This window comes from Phyllostomus hastatus, unplaced genomic scaffold (genome assembly GCF_019186645.2).
Source record: "Phyllostomus hastatus isolate PE091 unplaced genomic scaffold, TTU_PhHast_1.1 phas_scaffold_1066, whole genome shotgun sequence".
In the NCBI taxonomy this organism is placed as follows: domain Eukaryota; kingdom Metazoa; phylum Chordata; class Mammalia; order Chiroptera; family Phyllostomidae; genus Phyllostomus; species Phyllostomus hastatus.
Window position 1 is genome coordinate 20,610,071 of NW_025334004.1, and position 20,451 is coordinate 20,630,521.

The window sequence follows — 20,451 nt, forward strand, 5'->3', positions numbered from 1 at the left end:
CTGGTCGTTGAAGAGTCGGGGGTTACAAGTCCCACCAACCTGGGGCGGGGGGGTGTCCGGGCTTTCCACTCGCGGGGTGGGACCTCGCGGCCAGGAGTGGCGCTGGCTGGGCGCCAGATGCCGAAAGGTGCCAAGCCCGGTGCACTTCGCATTGCCGATGCGCGCGGACGCCCCGGACGCGCTCGGTCCGCCCCGCTTGGCAGGCTCGCGCGAGGCCGCGCGCGCCGTCTCCGGGGCAGCCGGGAGAAGCGGGCCACCGGCAGAAGCGAGAGCTCAGTTGCCGGCGGCGGGCTGGCGTGCGGCTGGCCGCCTCACGCGGTTGCTCCGCGGTGCGGAGCGCCGGGCCTGGGACTCTGCGGGCGCACGGTTGCGGGTGGCGCTCGCCGCGCTGTCTCTCGGCTACCTGCGCCTGGGGTCGGCGGGCAGAACTTCCCGGACCACCTGGACTCCAAGCGACCCCCCGGGCCCCGAGCGGTTCTTGCCGGCCGGGAGACGCCCCCTAGCCCCCACCACAGAGTGGCCGTGTAGGACTAGCGGAGCGGCTGGAGGAAGAGGAGGCGGCGCCGCCGGGACAGCCTCTTCCCCGCCCCTCGCGTCTCCTCCCCGCGCCACCGGGAAGGACAAGGGGACTGGGCACTGGGACCCCGGCCAGTGAGCGCCCGTGCCCCGGGGCCGCCCCTCGCGCGCGCTCTCTTGCCGCGAGCCGGGGCAGCTCTCGCTCCACCCGGCGCTGGCCGCAGCCATGAGCCAGGACGCGGACCCTAGCGGCTCCGAGCAACCGGACAGAGATGCCCGTAGCGTGCCCGGTGCCCCGGCGCCCACAGCCCCGGGCCCGCGAGGGATGCAGCCGCCGCCTCCTCCGCCCCCGCCCCCAGCTGGTCTACCCCAGATCATCCAAAAGTAAGTGGAGGCAGCCGGGTGCGGGGGTGCGCAGGGGGACACGCCCCGGGCCCCGCGTTCTGTGGCTTCATCTCTCCAGCCCTTGCTCAACTTTGCCCGGCCGCCGTGCGTTTGAAGTTTTCCTGCCCACTCTCCCGGCGGAGTCGGCGTCATTCTGCCTATTTGTGAGCTTGGGGACGGGGAAGCCCAGTTATTCGGGGAAAGTAATTTCGGTTTTCCTTATCCCCTTTTTCACGTCTTTAGGGATGTTACTGGTTATTTTGGACCAAAGTAGCTCAAATTAGGGGGAAATGAGCCAGAGTCTGTATTTCATCTTTCTGGTCCCAGGAGGCCGCTGGAATGTATGGAGGGTGTGCGTGAGTGTGCGCGCGCGCGTGTGAGGGTGTGTAAGTGAAATGCCGCCACCGAGAAATGGCTCTTAATGGTACCCCTGAAGTCAACCAATGCCACAGGGTGAAAAGGGTGGTGAGCGTTTCTAAACAACATGTTTTGCTTTGCCCTGTAAGACGTGTTTACACTTTTCAAGAAGGCCCTTGAGAGGAGTTCGCGGCCGCGCAAACGTTTTTCCAGTAAAGTTAGCATCTCGCCATTCCGGTGCGGCTTGGGTGTTGCATTTTCCCAGCGCGTGAGTAGGTTGGGGTGGTCCACGGGCCCTGAGAAACCATTTCAGCCCAGCCGGGGACACGACAGGAAAGCGGTGACGTTGCGTTCCTTCTTCCGAGAGTTTGTTCGACAGTGTGAGGCCTAGAATGTTGGTTTGTTGGAAGGGTATTTGTTCTCCTAAGGGTTTCCCTTCAGCTTGTAGTGAAGTCCCTAAAACTAGTTTAAGTATAGCCAAGTGCGAAGGGTGAGTGCTCGGGCAAAACTGAGGACACTGGAGAAATACACACACGGACAGCAAAGTTGACCTTAAGGAACAGAGCAGGCTTTTCCCCCAGCGCTGCTGCATGGATGCTGTGAGTTACATAAATGTAGTAAAATGTAGTCAGATAAATAGCCAGTAATGGGATGTAAACAGAAGCAAATGGTGTTTAAATAGATGTTGTCATTAAGATTGATTTATATAATAGAAAGAATAGTGAAAATTCAAGTTTGACATCAAAGAACGCTGGTCTATTTCAGAACAAAATGGATCCTTGTTCTGACTGGCAGAATGCAAAGCTCCATTTATGACAACTTTTTGCTTTAATTTATTTTTGTGTAGCTCTCAACCACTAGCAACTTTCCAACTATGTGAAAATTAAACTGTTTTATATTGTCATTCTGTTCCTTTCGTTTTGCTGATGACTTCAGCTAAGACTTACTAAATATAATTGACAGCTTATGTACATCATTATTTAAAATTTCTCTTTGGATTTTAGTATAAATATAAGCCAATAGAGAAAAATGTTTAACACGTAAAGTTCATTTTCTAAAAAAATACGTAATTGACCAATTACTACTAATTGGGAAACATCTAGTGCGCTTCTTGCCGGGCGGGTGTTTTGTGGCTTAAGATTAAGCTGCACATTAAGTTTATTAAATTTGCTCTAGTATTGTAATCGCCCTGCATTTTTCTATCACTTACTTTAATTAGGAAAAAACTAGGAGTTTTATGTCCACAAAAAAAATCCTTGTAGGTGGGTGTCTGATTATGAAACGTTGCCGTGTGGAAAATAAATGTCATTTTGTAGAAAATGGGTCATTTAAAGTGTACTTCAGTTACCTCATATAATACATAATTCATCCTGTAAGTTCATCCCCATTTTGAAAATTCCGCATCCGGGATATCTTACTTTTAAAAGATGAGACTGAGCTTTTCAAAGATGGCCCCCTCGACCAGCAGGACAGGATGGAGACCTCAAGAAGCGCCTGATAGCTCTGCCCTGTTTTGCATTAGTGACAGATGAGTGTAGGAGCCAGGTCCAGGGCCAGTGCATGTGCCCATGGGAGCTGATACTGTGTGCTTATCTTTCAAGGTATTTCTATATAAGGATGGTTTGGGGTTTGTGCTCCCCTGTGGTCAGTACCCACTGAAATTCTGCTGGAACCGGGCATGTAACATGGCAAATGCTTTTCAGGTCCACCTTTAATGCGCTGAAACTTGAGCATGTTATTTTGAAACTACGTTTGCACAATTTAATCCGAGCGACCATTTTTCGGTAGTTGTGAGGTGCTGTTTGCATCAGCCATCTTTGAGAAAATGTGGTGTGGAGGTTGCCCCCAGCCGTTTCGTGAACTAGAGCTTGGGATGAAATTCTCTTGTGGTGGACTGAATAGGAAATACATTTTATAGTGGAACTGGTAGTTTTCCTAGTTATTTTAGCGAGGTTTTTATGTAATTTATAAGAGGAGAAACTTGAATCTCTTTCACAATGGTTAAGATATCGATCTTCGTATTGCATAGCGTTTAAAGATTGCAAGAATTTTTCCACATCTTAATGTCTAGGTTTACTAACATTTTCATTCATAACGGCTTTCATTTGAGGTTAAGTTAATGACCTGGTAAAATAATTGTCATGATTATAGTAAAAACTAGTTACTGTTCACACACATGTCGTCATAAGAGAACTGCTATATAATACATTTACGCTGATAGACACATGAGGTGTGACGGTGCATAATGAGGCTGGTTTTGGTGTTTGTTTTATGGAAGCCAGTCTCGGTAGGAACGAAGATTGCATTGCAAGTTAATTTCTGTGGAGTATTTTTGTTCTTCTCAGGGATATTTAGTGTTTTTTATTGTGTCCTTGGCTTTAGTCAAGAATTGTTCGTGACCTTTCTGCTCCTGTTAACCCCTGACTCCTGGCCAGTATTGGCATTACCTATAAAGACTATCAGCAATGCTGAGACACACGTAACTCATATCCTGCAAGATCCTTGTTGTAAATGTGAACTCTCTAATGCCACTGTGGAGGCATTATTGGATAAAATGTAAAGCATTATGTAAGCTGTTTGGGCAACACTTCTAGTGGAGATTTGGGATGAGTTTAGGAAATCAAAATAATTTGAGGACTTAAAATATATTCTCCATATTAGTGAAAGTAAGTCAACTTGGACTGGCGTGTTTTGGTGAATGCTTTTGTTAAGGATTTATCTTCGTAAACATTCACAGTACTTTATTTCCAGAAGTATTTTATGTTTTAATTTTGTGCTTTCAAATAAAATCGAATTCTTGATTTAGAAGAAGTTATTTATTAACCTTGGTGAACACTGGAAATCAAAACTTTCAGTTGTAAGGTTTAAAACTCCAGAAAGAAAACAGAGCCACTCAGTAGCATGTGAAATGTTGAAGACAGTGGTCAGATGCAGCTACTAAGTGTAGCACTAATCATGGTGAAAATGAGCCAGACAAGCTCACACACCTCAGAGGTGAACACACAGGTGATTTTCCACAATTATTTGATTTGCAGCAAAATATTTCTGGCTAATGCAGGACATTAGGTTGCGTATTTGGATATTGATGACTTAGTTATTCCCTTCCAGATTATTTTGATAAGCAGTGAGTAAAAATGAATTATAAAAGTTGAAAAAGTTTTGGGTTAGTATTTGATAGCTTACTGTCACCTGCCTGTGTTTGTGACTTATGGGGATATAAATCCAGCTTTAATTTCTTGGTTTTATAATCTTCTGCATGGCGTTAGTTACGCTGGCGGGCTGTGTTTTGGCTGACTGTGTTTTCAGAGCAAAGTGTTACCCTCTATTCAGAATAGACAATGCTACAAGTATTCATTCTGATTGAAGATAATTTTTACAGACATTCTGCACATTTGAAGATCTCCATGTAACTCTTTGGGAGTGTGATGTCCACCCACTGTGATGGACATGCTGACAATTACATCCAGAATTGGGGAGGAAATAAGAAATTTGCCAGAAGGGGCATTATCTCACTCATACTCAGTCCTTTCCTGAAAAAAGGATGGAATTTCTAACATCTGTGCCAGTTTCCAACATCAGTTTGAGCCCATTTTTAGGGGAAACAGGGATACAATTGTAGAAGGAATTTTGACAATTTTAAATACCATCTTAAACTGCACGTAAGACAAGCATTCAGCAGGAGAAAACATCTGAGAGGATTAAGTGGTTACCCAAAACAGGGAAGGAGAAAGGGTGGGCTTTTTTTTTTTTTTTTAAGTATTCTGCAAAGTTTCTTTGCTTCTCTAGAAAGTCTTTTAAAGGTTTTTTTTTTAAAGGAAATTTTGTTGAGGGTTTGTTGTGGTAAGTATTTTTAGATAGCAAGTGTAACTATCGAGTTATGAGTTTTTCTGATATGTCCAAAGAGATCAGTATTATGAAATGTAGTACATTATTCCCATTAGTCATGGAAAATGACTACACATATGGTGTGCACAGGGCTGTTCTAATGCCAGCGCTGTAGGGAAGGGAAGGGAGAAAAATGTTACCACCCATTTTATTCTTCTGTGCACTTATTCTTTTGCTGCCTCCTGAGCAGTTAAGTCAAATTAATAATTTTAAAAGTCCAGATCTGTCCGTTGGAATGTGAACTCTGATATGTCAGGATCTCTTTGTCATTCTTTATCGTTACCAGGGGGACAAGAAACCCCACCAGGATTGACTCACAGTGAAATGATCCCACATTATCCAGTTTCTTTCTCTCTCTCCCTGATTTATTTTTCTTGGGACTGTAGGTTTTGTTTTTTTTTTTGTTTTTCTTTTGACTCCAGTTAAACTAATATTTCTTCTCTGCCCACAACAGCTAATGCAGAAGTAGACAAATCAATACAGCTTAATTCATAGCTTTGGTAAACAAGAATCCACAGAATGTTGGGGACTGGGGTCTCATGAAGGGGCAGGATTAAAGTGGACTGAACTAAACGTGGAAAGCAAGAATGGAAGAAGCAGCCTGAGAGAGAGTTGGAGTTAAACCTCCAAAGAGAAAGCCAGAGGCAGGGCTCCCTTCTCCTTTCATCGCCCGGTCCCCCTGCCAGACAAAAGCCTGAAGGGGTCTCCTGGGCCACAAAATCCCACTTAATCTGACTTTTATTTCCTGCCACAGTAATTATCTCGTTTCGGATGGTCTGGCTGATAGGATTTTGTGTATTTTAACAGGGGAAGTTGCTGTGGAGCCACAGCTGGTGTGAGTGACTGGTAGCTGTGTTTAGAATACCGTATTGAAAAGTTTTGCAGAAAGTAAAGTGATCCGTATTCCAGAGTCCGGGCACAGACGGTAATTAGCGGTTTGTAGAAAGGTGTTCACGGCATTTCACTTTCTGGTTAATGAACCTGGTTGGGTCTCGGTGATATGTGTGTTATCCTGGAAACCTGATACTGCTTGTTCCCACCCGTGAGAAGACTGGGAAATCCTGACTTTAATTAAATAGGCACATTTTTGAATCAGGAATGTGAATTTGGTTTCCAACACCACCAAGGGGGTGTTGGCGGTGGGGCTGATATTTTGCCTGGCTTCGTGGGTGGTCACTGTTTAAATTCCACCCAACTAAGGTTTCAGTCTTTGACATTTACAGACAGCAAGTTTGAGGACAAGTCATCACTGCCAGCTGTTTGAGAAAGAGGTGGAAGGGAAGGACACTTGCATGCCCCCAGTGTTTTGTTTGTGTATTTTGGGTACGATGCACATTTCTATGAATATGATGCATATTCTAATATGATACCGTCTTTATAGCAGCAGAAGTTACAGCCAAGTTAACTGAGCCTCCTCTTTCCTGTATTCCTGCTGGGTTTTATAAGACAAGTAAGTCCCTTTGGTGGCAACTTCTCCAACTCACTGACAGCACATCCGTCAGGGAGATAGTACATAGTGCTTTGAATGCATTTTATGAGCAAAAAGGGAGCCATTGAGCAACTTCACAAGAAGGTGTTGATAACTTGTAGCTCAGTTTGCTGAATAAATCTTTCATGTGTTCAGAAACAAAAGGCGGAGGGCTGTGCATGTGTCAGGGAGTGGTTGTCACTCCATAAAGATAGTTTTCACGCCACTTTGCCCTTCTTTTAATGTGGGTATTTGCTCTAAGGATGGATGCACGCATGGGGCCCTCCGCTGCTGCCCTTTCTTTGCACCTGCTTTTTCTCCATCACAGTAAAGACCCAGCAGTTCCCAGTTGCCACTTCCCACTTCTAGCCCAAACCTGGAACCCTCCACTTGCTGCTGTCTGGACGCCTTAAATACTTTTCAGTCGTGCAGCTTGTCTGTAGACTCTCTCCCAGATTTGTTTTTGCTCTTACTCATTAGATTGGCCCTTAAACTTGACCCCCAGTGTCATGGCACTGAAGGAGTAGACGAGGTAGTGTATATCTTAAAGTTGCTCATTTTGGTGTATTTAAAAAATGCGTTGTTGAGTCGAGTGATTTAGGATCTGCCTGGTGTTGTCAAGTGTAAAACGAGCATCTCTGCTCTAAATTAATTATTGAGTTTCTGACAAAAAGGGTCAGAGAGGAAAAGAAAACCCTGGATTGGCAGTGTGTGACCTGGACAAGCCAATTAACCTTCCTAATCCGGCCTCTCCAGGGATTGGGAATGATCGATGGCAGTTCCTTCCAAGAATGAAATTATGCAGCCCTCCAGGAGCACTGCTGAGTGGTCATTCGTGTATTGTGGAACGCACCCCCGCTCCTGCTGTGCATCTGATGGGACATACTCCACAGAGTTACCTTTTAGCCGTGGGTACACGCACATGTTTGTGAGACGGAGCACGCATGAGGACAACAGGAACCACACAAAGAGAACTGACTGCTTTCTCCAACATTTGCAAAGTAAATTTGAATCGGTGACATCATTTCATTTTATTTTTTCAGCGACATAATTTTAAATCAGAAAAGTAGACACTGCCGTTGGTGAGAAAGAGGACGTTCTGCATTGTTTTCTAATCTCTAGAAAATGTTAAAAGTGAAAACAATTATTTTTGGAATGTTAATTATTGTCGAATGTCAAAATGAATACTTGGGTTTACAGAAAGACTTCTGTTTTCAGGTCAGGAGACAGATCCAGTACTTTTCGTGTATCTAAATTGGATTGTGGTAAACACAGGCAGGTGGGAGTGTGTTCGGGGATGTCACTGTTTTTGAAGGCAAAAAGCGTAAACCCAGGCCCCCGGGCTCTTCTAGGAGCCTGACTGCAGCGCGGTCGGGACTCCGAAAACCGTGACGCGCAGTCCGATGCCGCGTGGGCTGCAGAGACAGCCGCCCAGAGCCGGCGGCCGGAGAAACACTGTGTGAAGAGGTCATGGCTGTGCAAGAGCTGGGCCTCAGGTTTCTCTGCGGTATCCTTGAATGGAGGAGACCACGTGTCGTTTCCAGAGCCTGCGCAGGACCGGTCTCCTTGGGCCCTGCGTCTGCCTGGGCTAACAGGGTCACTGACTGTCTGGGTTGTGGAGAGCCTTTATTTGATTTTTACAAGGCTTTTTTTTTATCCTTCTGCATAAAAAGGGGAGATGGGTTGTGTGACCCAATTTTGATTTATAGGCTTTATGTTATGTACATGAGAATATTTATTGTTGCATTGTCTAGAAGAGCAAAATTAGAAACCACCCAAATGTTTCTCAGTTGAGAAAATAAAATCATTTGAATGTATAACAATGTGTACCATTCAACCATTAGAACACTACTGTTATCTTATAAGATAACTACTGTTATATTTGTTAATATGGAATATAAATCGTAGAGTACTGTTAACTAAAAAAAATCACAGCATGTCCACAGGGATCTCATGTTTTTAAAAAGATGTGTATGGTCCTTGCTGGTGTGGCTCAGTTGGTTGGATGTCATATGCTGAAAGGTCAGCAGTTTGATCCTCATCAGGGCGCATGCCTGGGTGGCGGGTTCGATCCCCTGTCAGGACCTGTACCGTGAAACAGCCAATTGATGTTTCTCTCTCTCTCTCTCTCTCTCCCTTTCTCTCTCTCTAAAATCAATCAGTAAATTTTTTTTTAAAGTACTTATGAGTATTTATACGCGTGCCTGCAAACCTGGAAAAACACGTCTAAAAAACAAATATAGAGATGTTAGCAGTGGTTCTAACTCTAGGTGATGCAGTTATAGCGGTCTGTGTTTTTTTAATACTACTTGTTTTCATTAATGTATTACTTTTATAATCAGAAAACTTTCCATTTTTTAGAACAAAATGTTCTAAAGTAGGAAGAGACATTTCATATCAGTATTGTGCTGTTTTAAGACTCAACTGCCTGTTAATGTTTTAGATTTTAGACCTGGAAGGCATCTGAGAGCTGCGTTAGCCCCGCCCTCCTGTTTTTCTTGGGAAGGCAAATGAGCATCACAGAAGCCAAATGAATTAATTGTTCAAGGTCACACAGCAAGATAGTAGTCAGATTTCCACAGGATTCCTCATCTTTTTGTCTATTGAATTTTCTGCTAGGCTACCCTTTTGTCTGTCTGGAAATAGGGGAAAGTGAAGTGGAGAACATTCTTTTTTTAAAAAAAATATTTTATTTACTTATTTTTATAGAGGGGAAGGGAGAGAGCAAGAGAGGGAGGGAAACATCAGTGTGTGGTTGCCCCATGTGTGCCCCCTACTGGGGACCTGGCCCGCCACCCAGGCATGTGCCTTGACTGGGAATCGAACTGGAGACCTTTTGCTCTGCAGTCCAGTGCTCGATCCACTGAGCCACACCAGCGAGGGCGAGAACATTCTTAAACTGACTCTTTATTCACTGGCTCTCGTCTGTTCACATCCCCCACTTGTAAATCCCCATTTGTAAATGGGATTACAAAAAGCATCCTTGGGTAAGTTACCTCCTCCCCTCGTCCCCCATAGGTTGTTGTGCAGGTGGCAGTAGGCCGGGTCTCCCCAGGGCACCTCATGCTCTGTTCCCTCCTGCCAAACAAGCTGAGCACCACATTCTGAACGCCCCACTCCCAACTGTTTGAAATGAACAGGCATAACCATAATTCTGTTATTGCATCTAAAGAAATTAATCTTAAATATTTTTCTAATAAATATGAGACTTCTAACTTTTTCAGATCTTCATAAAAGTGTCTCATATAGTTATTTAAAAAAACCACCAAAACCTTGGTTTTGTGTTTGTTTATGATGTCTCTTATCGTTTAGCAAGTATGCCCGCCTTTTTCTGTCCTTCATGACGGAAGATTCCAGGCCCGTTGTCTTGAAGAATGAACCACGGTCTGGATGCGCCTGCTGTTTCCTCATGACCAGACTCAGGTTAAGCATTTTGGCAAGAGTGAGCAACAGGTGATGCGTGTTCCACTCAGTTTGATCCTGTGGTTAATGTGGCCACCGCCCGGTCTCTCCATCATAACGGGACCTTTTTTCCTTGTGATTAGTAAGTTGTCTGTGGGAGAGATCCTGTGAGACCCTCTGCATATCCTGTTTTCCAACGAACGTTCATCTAGTGGTGTTATATTTTAGTTTGACCGTATTTTTTTAGAGATTTTATTTATTTATTTTTAGAGAGGGAAGGGAGGGAGAAAGAGAGAGAGAGAGAGAAACATCAATGTGCAGTTGCTGAGGGCCGTGGCCTGCAACCCAGGCATGTGCCCTGACTGGGAATCGAACCTGCAATACTTTGGTTTGCAGCCTGCACTCAATCCACTGAGCTACACCAGCCAGGCAGTTTGACCGTATTTTATAAAAGCCCCTTGGATGAAATATGTGGAACTGAAATGATAACCAAGTATCACTTTGGAATGCATAGGGTTTAAATCTGACAGCCTTGACCATATGTTCGTCTTGTTCCAGCCTGTACGTACACCTGGAGCCTCTGGATTTTTCTAGTCCTGACTCAGTAGGAACGTAGCTGATGGGCCAGCCACTTCCCACTTCCTCTGCAGCAGGCACTTCCTGTCCGTACAAAGTGAATGTAAATTCCTTTTCATGCTAGTGGCCGTGCGAGGATGCTCATGTAATTTTTGCTAGCTCACACAGTATTTTGGCATGTTGACTCTCTGCAAAAACCTTCTTTCTTCCTTTTCAAAATCACTATATGAAGCTGACTTTAAAAATGTCTGATGACTGGCCCTGGGTGAGCCTAAACTGGGTGAGTCCTGGAGCTGGTCTGTGACTACCAGTTTGTTCATGCTTTTTAGATTTAAGTTACATAGCTATTTTTGCCTCTTCCAGATTGGTACTTTTATTTTCATGCAGGAAATATGTGTGGGTGGGGAAGGTGGTGTGGAGTCATGCAAAGAATCAGGAGCAGCCATGCTCTGTGTTCTAGGTTCAGTTTTGCCCCCGCTAACCCCGAGCCTCAGTGTTCTTATCTGTAAAAGGGAACAATAATAGCCCTGGCCTGTGTAGCTCAGTTGGTGGGGCGTGATCCCACAAAGCGAAGGGTCACTGGTTCGAGTTCCGTGGGGGCACAGGCCTGGGTTGCGGGTTTGGTCCACAGTAGCGATACATGAGAGAGGCAACTGATTAATGTTTCTGCCTTTCCCTCTCTCTAAAAATAAATAAATAAAGTTTAAAAAAGGGAGCAGTGATATAAAGTGAATAACAACTAACATTCATTCAGTGCTTTCTGTGTGCCACCTACTATTTTAAGAACTTTATGTATGTCTAATTCATTTAATCCAACAATAATCCTGAGGTAAGGGCTGTTATTTCCCCCATTTTACAGATGAGCACATCAAGTCACAAACTTATAAGGAAACTGCAAAGCTAAGAAATACAGTATTTATGAAGAACTGGTGGGTTGGGGCTGGGATGGGAGAAAGTTATGTAAATTCAGGTGATTATATCATCTCTATGTAAACATCTGTGCCCTCAAAATAATTTCTAGAAAACCCATTGTTTACAAAAATTTATCGAAAAAATTGCTGAAATAAATTTGAAAGTACGTAAAATTTAATTTGAGGCAAACTAAGCATTCCAATTAAAACCATTTTTTGTCTCCCCTTTTTTTCCTTGTAATTTGAGTATGCCTTTCGGTTTAAAGTGAAATCCATACCCCAATTTAAATTCCACGAGCAAATCTGACTCTGGCGTTGATTCACTGTCTTACTCTGCTTGTTATGCCTGTTCGGCAAGATCTGAACTGGATGCTCACGGAGAGTATATAAACACTTATAATCCTCTCAGCATGTGCTAAAATAATAACAGATATGATCGTTTGATTTGCAAAGTGAGCCTGTGCCAAGTTCTACCAGACCATTTCTGAACCAATTCAGAAAACCAGGAATCAAGAGTGATTTAAAGTGTCCTAGGTTCCTATTAATAGCAAAAAGAATGCCTGACCTGAATCACGGCCACGACCAGCTTGCTCAGTCTCCACCAGACGTCCTTCTTCAGCGGCCTCCGCGGACGCTGTGTCAGGTGTTCCTTTGCTTTAAGAAGCCATGGCGTGTAAAAACTTGACTTGATAGAATCAGTAAGTCAGAAAAGGGTGGTTTGCTTTTGACCTGTGAAAGGGTTTACAGTCAAGTTTCTCGGTGTATTTCAAATAGAAATTTACTAAATCTGAGAAATTAGAGGTCCAGTAATAATTTTAAAAATGTTTTTGTCTTTTCACAGAGGCGCAGTTGAAATATGTTCAGCTGCGAATGCATCCAGCAAACAGTCAAGCTAGTAAATATGTTTACTACCCCCAAAAGTTTCGTAATGCCTTTTATAATTTATCCTTCTCTCTCTCTCTTAACTCCCTCCCCCTCGGGCATCTACTGATCTGCTCTCTATCACTGTAGATGAGTTAGCATTTTCTGGAATTTCATACAAATGGAATCACAGTGTGTTCACCCCCCAGCCCCAGCCCACCGGCTTCTTTCAGCAAAATGATTTTTGGGGAAGTAATATTTTAAAAAATGGGGATAGAACACATTTAACATAACATTTACCGTTTTAAATACTTTAAAGTGTAATTCAGCAGTATTAAGTACACTCACGATTGTCCAACCATCACCCCTATCTAGTTCCGGAACATTTGCGTCACCCGGTCCCTGTGAAGCAGTGTCCCCCATTCCCTCCTCCCCCCTGGCCCCTGGCAACCACTAATCTGATTTTTGTCTCCGAGGATTTGCCTGGACGTTTCATATACATGGACTCATACAATACGTGGCCTTTTGCATCAGGCTTCCTTTCACTTAGCATAATGTCTTCACGGTTTATTCATGCCTTAGCATATATCAGTACTTCCTTCCTTTTTATTGCTGAATAATATTCTATTGAATGGATAGACCACAGTTCGTTTATCCATTCATCAGGGAATGGATTTGGGTTATTTCTAATTTTGATTGTTGTGACTAGTGCTGCTCTGACCATTTGTGTACACGTTTTTGCTTGAGTATCTGTTTTCTATACTTTTGAGTATAGTATATCTTAGAGTAAAATTGCTGAGTCATGTGGTAACTATGCTTAATTTACTGAGGGAATAAATTGAACTTTTTTCCAAAGTGGCTGCACCATTTTACATTCCTACCAGCAATGAATGAAGGTTCCAGTTGCTCCACAGCTTGCCGGCTCTTGCTGTTTTCCTTTTTTTCTAGTGATGGCCATCCTCGCTGGTGTAACGTGGTATCTCGTTGTGGGTTTGATTTGTATTTCCCTAATGGCTAAATGCCACTGGGCATCTTTTCATGTATTTGCTGGCCATTTGTAATCTTCTTTGAAAAACATCTATTCAGATTCTGTGTTCATTTTTTAATTGAATTGTTTGTCCTTTTGATTTGGAATTGTTAGAATTCTTGATAAATTGTAGATACTAGAACCTCATCCGATACATGATTTCCAAATATTTTCTCTCATTCTCTGGGGTTTCAGCATAATGAGTTTAAGGTTCATCTGTTTTTTTTTGTTTTTATATATCAGATGTTTGGTCCTTTTCATTGTTGAGTGGTATTCCATCTTATGGATATGCCATAAGTTGTTTATCCATTCACCTGTTGTTTTAGGCTGCTTCCATTTTTTGTCTATCATAAGTAAAGCTGGCATAAACACCCCTTTATAAGGTTTCTTTTCTTTTAAAGATTATATTTATTTATTTCCAGACAGGGGAAGGGTAGGAGAAAAACAGGGAGAGAAACATTAATGTACAGTTGCCTCTCACGCGTCGCCCACTGGGGACCTGGCCCACAACCCAGGCCCGTGCCCTGACTGGGAATCGAACCCACAACCCCCTCGTTAGCAGGCCAGCACTCAATCCCCTGAGCTATACCAGCCAGGGCCCTTTATAAGTTTTTATAGGCACATACCTTTTAGTTTTCATGGATAAATGTGTAGGCCAATGATAACCTTTTAGGAGCATGATGTTATATGTGTGAGAATCATTTTTGGGGTAAAAATACCTTTGAATTTGTATTCATTGTGTCTTTGAACAGAGACTGTTTATATGACCCTTCAAGGCAATGAGGAAATGTCAAGCTTTTTTCTTTTTCCATGTTAGTTTTCAGGGTTAGCCACTCATTAGCTTAGTTTGTTTTCTTCTCCTATGGATGAATCTTCCTTCAAAGTTTTCATGTGACAAATTATTATTACGGTGGAAGCTGGGACATACAGGGAATGGGACAACACAGCTGCAGAACTTGAAGCTGGAAGAAACCCTAGAGATCATCTAATTCAATTCCCTTGTTTCATGGAAAAGAAAGCCAGGTCTCGAAGGAAGACCAGATTCACCGAAGGCCACTCAGCTTTAGAGAAGCTGAGTGGGCAGGGGAAACGTACGTGCTTGGGAGTGTCATTGTACGTCTCCCAGCGAGGAGGCGTCCACAGACGCCACAGGGCAGGGGCGAGTGAACAGCCCCGTGTCCCTGCTGTTCATTCAGTGCTGTGGAGTTCACAGGGCGCTTTTTCCCTCCCGGGTTATCCCATTTAATCCTCCAACAACCCTGTGAAGTAGGTAGGGATTAAGGAACTACTAGCAAGCAGGTCAGGGTCCCCTAGCCAATGACTGAAGGGCCTGGGCTTAGGACCTGGCCTCCTGACCCGTTCCAGCTTGTGCTCCTCCCTTCAGTGCCCACGGCAACTCCCTTCAGGCCCCACCCTCTCCCCCTGCCCCCAGCAGGGCCTGTCCTCACATCTCTCTTTTGTCCACACCAGCACGGCCTTCATCTTGTCGTCACACGCTGAAAGCCTTGCTGGAGCTTCTCGTTGCCTGTAGGTTGAGACTGAGACTGTCTGGAAGCCCTTCCGGACGTGCCCCCCTGTATCTGTCCAGTCCCGTCCTCCTGCTCTCCCTACTGCACCCCTGCTCTCTCCCCAACTAGAATCTTTCTTTCATCTTTATTAATTCTGCCTAGACCTCCTCTTTTTTAGGGAGCTTTCCCTGACCCCCTGCAGGAAGGGGGATGGGTGCCCCTTTCCTGTAATGCCCTGTGGCCCCCACTGTAGCATTTTCCCCACATTTACCTCTTACTGGTCTCCCCTAAAGACTCCAGGAAGCCCTTGTGGGCGGGGCCGGTGTCTCTCATCTTGGTGTCCTCAGCACCCGGCAGGGTCCCTGGTGCATAGTTTGTTGAATGCATGAGACAATGAGCAGTTTAACCCCAACGTGACTTGATCTGACTTTGTGATGAGATCACCACTCGGATGGGCTCGTGGAGGAGAATTGATGTGAGACCAGAGCTTGGCTTTCTCCAGCTTAGGTTTTATTTGGCCTGCCTATTTGGAAGGGCTAGAGAGACACACATACCCTGGCCTTATGTTTGGGGGGTAGTATAAGTGGGGTCACAGACCCAGGAAGTAAGGAGCCTCATATCCAGTCTGGGCTGCACCTGCAGACCACTGTGGGAGCAGAGGTAAGGCATGTAGTTTCTCAGGTCCTACGTTTGTTAAACGGGGTCAGGGTATGGGCTTGCTCTAGAATGTGGGGTTTGTGATAGAGAACACACAGGAACATGCGTCGATAGGAATAAAGTGCTGATACGTATTTGTCATAATGTAACCTGACTTTTGTCTCAGTCATCTCCAGCCGGGAACCTGAGTGAGCAAATTCCAGGCAAATTCAGCAAATTCTTCAGTGGGATACAATCTAAGTAGGAGAAAGGGTGGAAGTGACTCCTTGGAGCACCCCTTAAACCTTGTTGCATCAAAACATGCAACAACAGAAATTTCTGGATCATAAAAATCGTTTTTAAGTCCGAAGCGAACTCTCTGCTTATTTCAAGCAGTTTCCAAAAGAACGCAACTCAAGGCAACTGGGATGCTTTAGTATTACCTTGACATTTGCAATAATGACAGTTTAACTGTGGCAACGATAACGACAGTTGACCTGTGGCAGTTGCAAAAAGGGGTTGCCCAGAAAATAAGATAATGCCCATGCTTTCTCAATGAGACCTACTCCAACCACCTTATTTAAATTGCATCCTGCGTCCTCCTGTCCGACCTCCCTTACCTCGCTCCGTTCTCCCCACCCATAGCACTCCTCATCTTCTAACAGTTGATGTAATTGACTTATCTTACTCACTGTATTTTTGTCTGTGATAGCTCCTGCCACCATGTCTGTGCCACGTAAGCTGTCCAGGAGCAGGGGAGTTTTATTCAGTGATTTCCCCTCCCAGCGCCTAAGAATAATTCCTGGCACCTAGAAGCAGCTCACTAAATATTTGTGGGAGGACTAGGTGAACTGTTCATAAAAAGGCCTGTTCATAAAAAGCTTGGGCATTGTTACATGGCATTTGTTTCTTCTCTGAGCCCACCTAGGATGTGAACTATATGCAGTCTGAGCTTTGCGTGATTCGGGAAACTGACATGAATGTGCAAGATGTTCGATCATAGCCCTTGTTCCTCTGTGATTCTTATGAGGAGAAGAGGGTGCAGGCCTGGACTGCTCCCACCGGCCCCAGGCATCAGTGACTCAGTGCTCTTATTGCGGCCTGGTGCTGGCAGCGGTGGCCAGTCTGGTTGGAGTCTCTTTGGCAGACATCTGAGCTCTTCATCTGGTGGGGTCTCGATGTTGGGTGAAGAGCGGGAAGTGCTAGGGCTCACACAGTCCATTGAAATCAAGGCACGAAAGTCTGGGACAACCATATGTCTAGCAACAGGGGATTTGTGAATAAATTCAGCTACATTCTCCCATACTATGAGGATTATCTCTGTGCTTTTATGGACAGATCCCAAGGATATGGGGGAAAAAACAGGGTGTAACAAAAGTGTATATATTGGGTTGGCCAAAAAGTTTGGTTTTGCCGTAAGGTGGCACTAGCGGTGCTTAGTTGTCTAACTTCATTTGAAATGATTTTGTTAGAATGTATTGTGACGTCTGTCATATCAGCATGCAATTAAAAAAAGTATCGAAATTGGTGAATTTTTTGTTTAGCCATTTTAATATTGAAGATGGAAGAAAATAAGCAACATTTTTGATATATTATGCTTTATTATTCCAAGAAAGGTAAAGATGCAACTGAAACGCAAAAAGAGATTTGTGCAGTGTGTGGAAAAGGTGCTGTGACCGAACACATCAAAAGTGATTTGCGAAGTTTCGTGTTGGAGATTTCTCCATGGTTGTATTGACCAGTTGAAGTCGATAATGATCAAATCAAGACATTAATTGAGAACGATCAATGTTATGCCATGCGGGAGATAGCTGACATTCTCAAAATATCCAAATCAATAAAATGAAAAATGGTGAAAATAAAAAACGTGCCCTTTATTTTACAGAAATAACTAAATAAACTTTTTGGCCACCCCAATAGTTGCTATCTTTTCCATAAGAAAAGGGGAATATAAGAATATGTATTTGTCTTAGTTGCATAAAAATACTGGAAAAACAAACTAAAAGAAAACCTAATAAAATGATTACCTATGAGTGCAGATGGAGAAGAGGGTTGAGTGGTAGAAGGGTGAGGTGAGACCTAGGTTACGGCAGGTGACGGCGGGTGGAGGAGGAGGCTCCGGGAATTGAGGCTCCGGGAATGAAGACTCTAGCTGTCTGAGGAGGTCATTCTGAGTTGCTTAGAAATCTAAGCCTAGGGGCCTGGAGGTGGGAGGAGAGGAGAGCGCTCCAGGTAGAAATGCCGTTTCAGAGATGATGAGAAAGACCATGGTCCACTGGGACCCTCTGAGCAATCCTCCTTGACTTGAGTGTGGTTTTGATGGAAAGGGCTGATACGGGATGGGATAGCTGGGGAATGGTGAGAGCTGAGGATGTAACATAAGGCAGGTCGCTGGTGACACAGAGCCATGCCTCTCAAGGTTAGGAGTTTGGATGTTATCTTTGGAGTAGCCATTTGTAGGCAGGGGTCTGATGTAGTGAGACTGGTGTTTTGGAAGATTACATGGGCATTGGAGAAGAGAGGATAATGGGCAGAGTTGCATGTGTGTGTGGGTTTGCACCTAGAGGTGTCGATGTCCCTAAGGAGGCCCCTGCACGCGGGTGACGAACATTGATAACGAGGAAGCACCATAGCAGAACAGTTAAAGGTAGGTATTGGGGTTGGAAGGCCTGCGTTTGCATGCCAGTCCCCTACTTGCTCACTAGCTGTGTAGCCTTGGACAAGTTACTTAACCTCAGTGTGTGTCCCTTTCTTCAGGTGTAAAATAGGGCACCCACCTTATAGTGTTATTGTGAGGAGTAAATGAGATCATGTATGTAAAAGTCCATTAAATGTTACCTACTTGTATTAAGGTGGTGGCAGTGGTGATGGAGGGGAGAGGCCAGACCTGAGAGATGTTGGAAGTAGGGGTGACCAGGAAGAACCAACGAAGTCTGCGCGCCGCCTAAGCTCCGATGCTGGGACCATACCTCGGGGAAAGGGAAGCTTAGGGGATGCTCTTGAGTGGTGTGGGTGTGGGCAGAAGCCAGCGCTCAGTCTCCGTCAGATCTGTGACTTGTTGAAAGGATGAAAAGGAGATGAGGAGAGGAGAAAGCACCAAGAAGCAACCCCCCACAACTTTGATTTTCCAAGTCAGGAAACCGAGTGCAGTTCACAAAGACTCAAACTGACCTATGACATTTTCAATCTGAATATCTAATACTGTGCCTAGCTTCCTGACATCGTGGGCTAGGTTGGGGTAAAGGCATTTCCTTGAGCGCATCACTGCTCATTCCCTCCAAAATTCCCTTTGTCCAAATGTAGAGATTTGAATTAGTTTTCATTAAAATCCCTTTCATAGATTTTTAATTAGGGCCTCTGGGATTTGAGGTACTTCTTTTAAAAAAAATTGAAGTCAAGTCAGCACAGAAAACAGATCACCTCATGGTGGAATATAAAAATGGTACCACCTCTATGGAGGGGAATTTGGAAACACCTAGCAAAGTTACATGTGCGTTATTTTTTGACCAATCTTTTAAATGAGATCTACCTCAAAGATACACAGGCAAAAATAAGAAAGGACACATATAAGGCTCTCCGTGGTGGCATTATTTGTAATAGCAAAAGCCTGGAGGCAACCCAAATGCCCTTCAGTAGTTGGGACATTTGTACAATGGGATTCTGTGTAGCTATAAAAAAGAAGGAGGTGATAGCCACAGTATATTGTTATGTGAAAAAAGCAGGGTGCAGAAAAACTGATAGCATGTTTTCTTTTATCTGAAAATGCCTATGTATTTGCTTATAATTAAAAGAAGTGGAAGAGCAAACCAATAAAAATGTTAACCTATACAGGGAAATGGATGGTTGGGTTGGGATAGAAGCAAGATTTTTCTTAATGTATTTTGTTGTATACTTGACTTTGGAACACTATAAATGCTTTTCTGAACTATGAACTATTTACTTTTAAAAATGTATTTTAAATGTATTTATTTATTTTTAGAGAGAGGGGAAAGGAGGGAGAGAAACATCAATGTGTGGTTGCCTCTTGCATGCCCCGACTGGAGACCTGACTGGCAACCCAGGAGTGTGCCCTGACTGGGGATCGAACTGCCAACCCTGTGGTTTGCAGGCCAGCACTCAATCCATTGAGCCACACCAGCCAAGGCTAAACAAAATTTAATTAAAATAGAAAAAAAATCCCCCAAATCAAGAGCAAAATAAAACACATTTTTGTATTAAGTTGGTAGTTTAACCACATAGAAAATAATTTCAGATAACTTTAAAACACAGTAATTTGATTATATATCTATAGTGGAATTTATCCTAAGGTCAAAACAAATTCCAAATAAGTCTGAAGCTGTTTTCAGTAATGTTGTTAGTGATAATGTTGGTATTACTATTTTGAATCAATTATATTTACATCTATAGGTAATTATTTTTAAATAATCAGAAACTAATATTTTTAGTACATAAAACAATTTTATAATCAAAGGTGTTCAATAAAAATCCTGTAATTCTAAATTCGAATGGGAAATGCAGCATAAACTCCTGATAGATTTTCTCTTTAGCAACTGAAAAAGTATTTCCTAACTTTATCTACTGAAAAGTCTAGAACTAATGACTAGCAGCAGTGGCAAGCACGGTAATGTCCAGATTGTGGGCTCTACATACACCTTCTCACTAATAGGGAGTAAGAGTCCTCAGGAAGACAGCTGATTCCAGGTCTGGAACAGAAAATGTTCAAACTGAGTTGGAATATTTTGTATCCGGAAGGAAAGACGCTATCAGAGGCCACTCGTGTCTTGTCCGAAGGACTCAGAAGCCAAGGTGAAGCCCCGCCCCCATGTCCAGATATGGAACAATTTAAGCTTTAAAAGAATAACTATTGTGGATTGATATACATTAAATACATCACAATGTATAAAAACCCTGAGTTAAACA

The 20,451-nt window shown here is 43.8% G+C and overlaps 1 protein-coding gene across 1 annotated transcript in view; it reads left to right on the plus strand.

Moving 5' to 3' along the window:
- The first annotated feature begins 310 nt into the window (after positions 1-310).
- Positions 311-20,451, plus strand: part of RBM20 (RNA binding motif protein 20) — a 182,700-nt gene continuing 162,559 nt past the window's right edge. Inside the window, exon 1 of the mRNA XM_045854240.1 lies at positions 311-900. Within this exon, the coding sequence (XP_045710196.1) occupies positions 743-900 (158 nt within the window). The 5' untranslated portion in view covers positions 311-742. The remainder of the gene's footprint in view (positions 901-20,451) is intronic.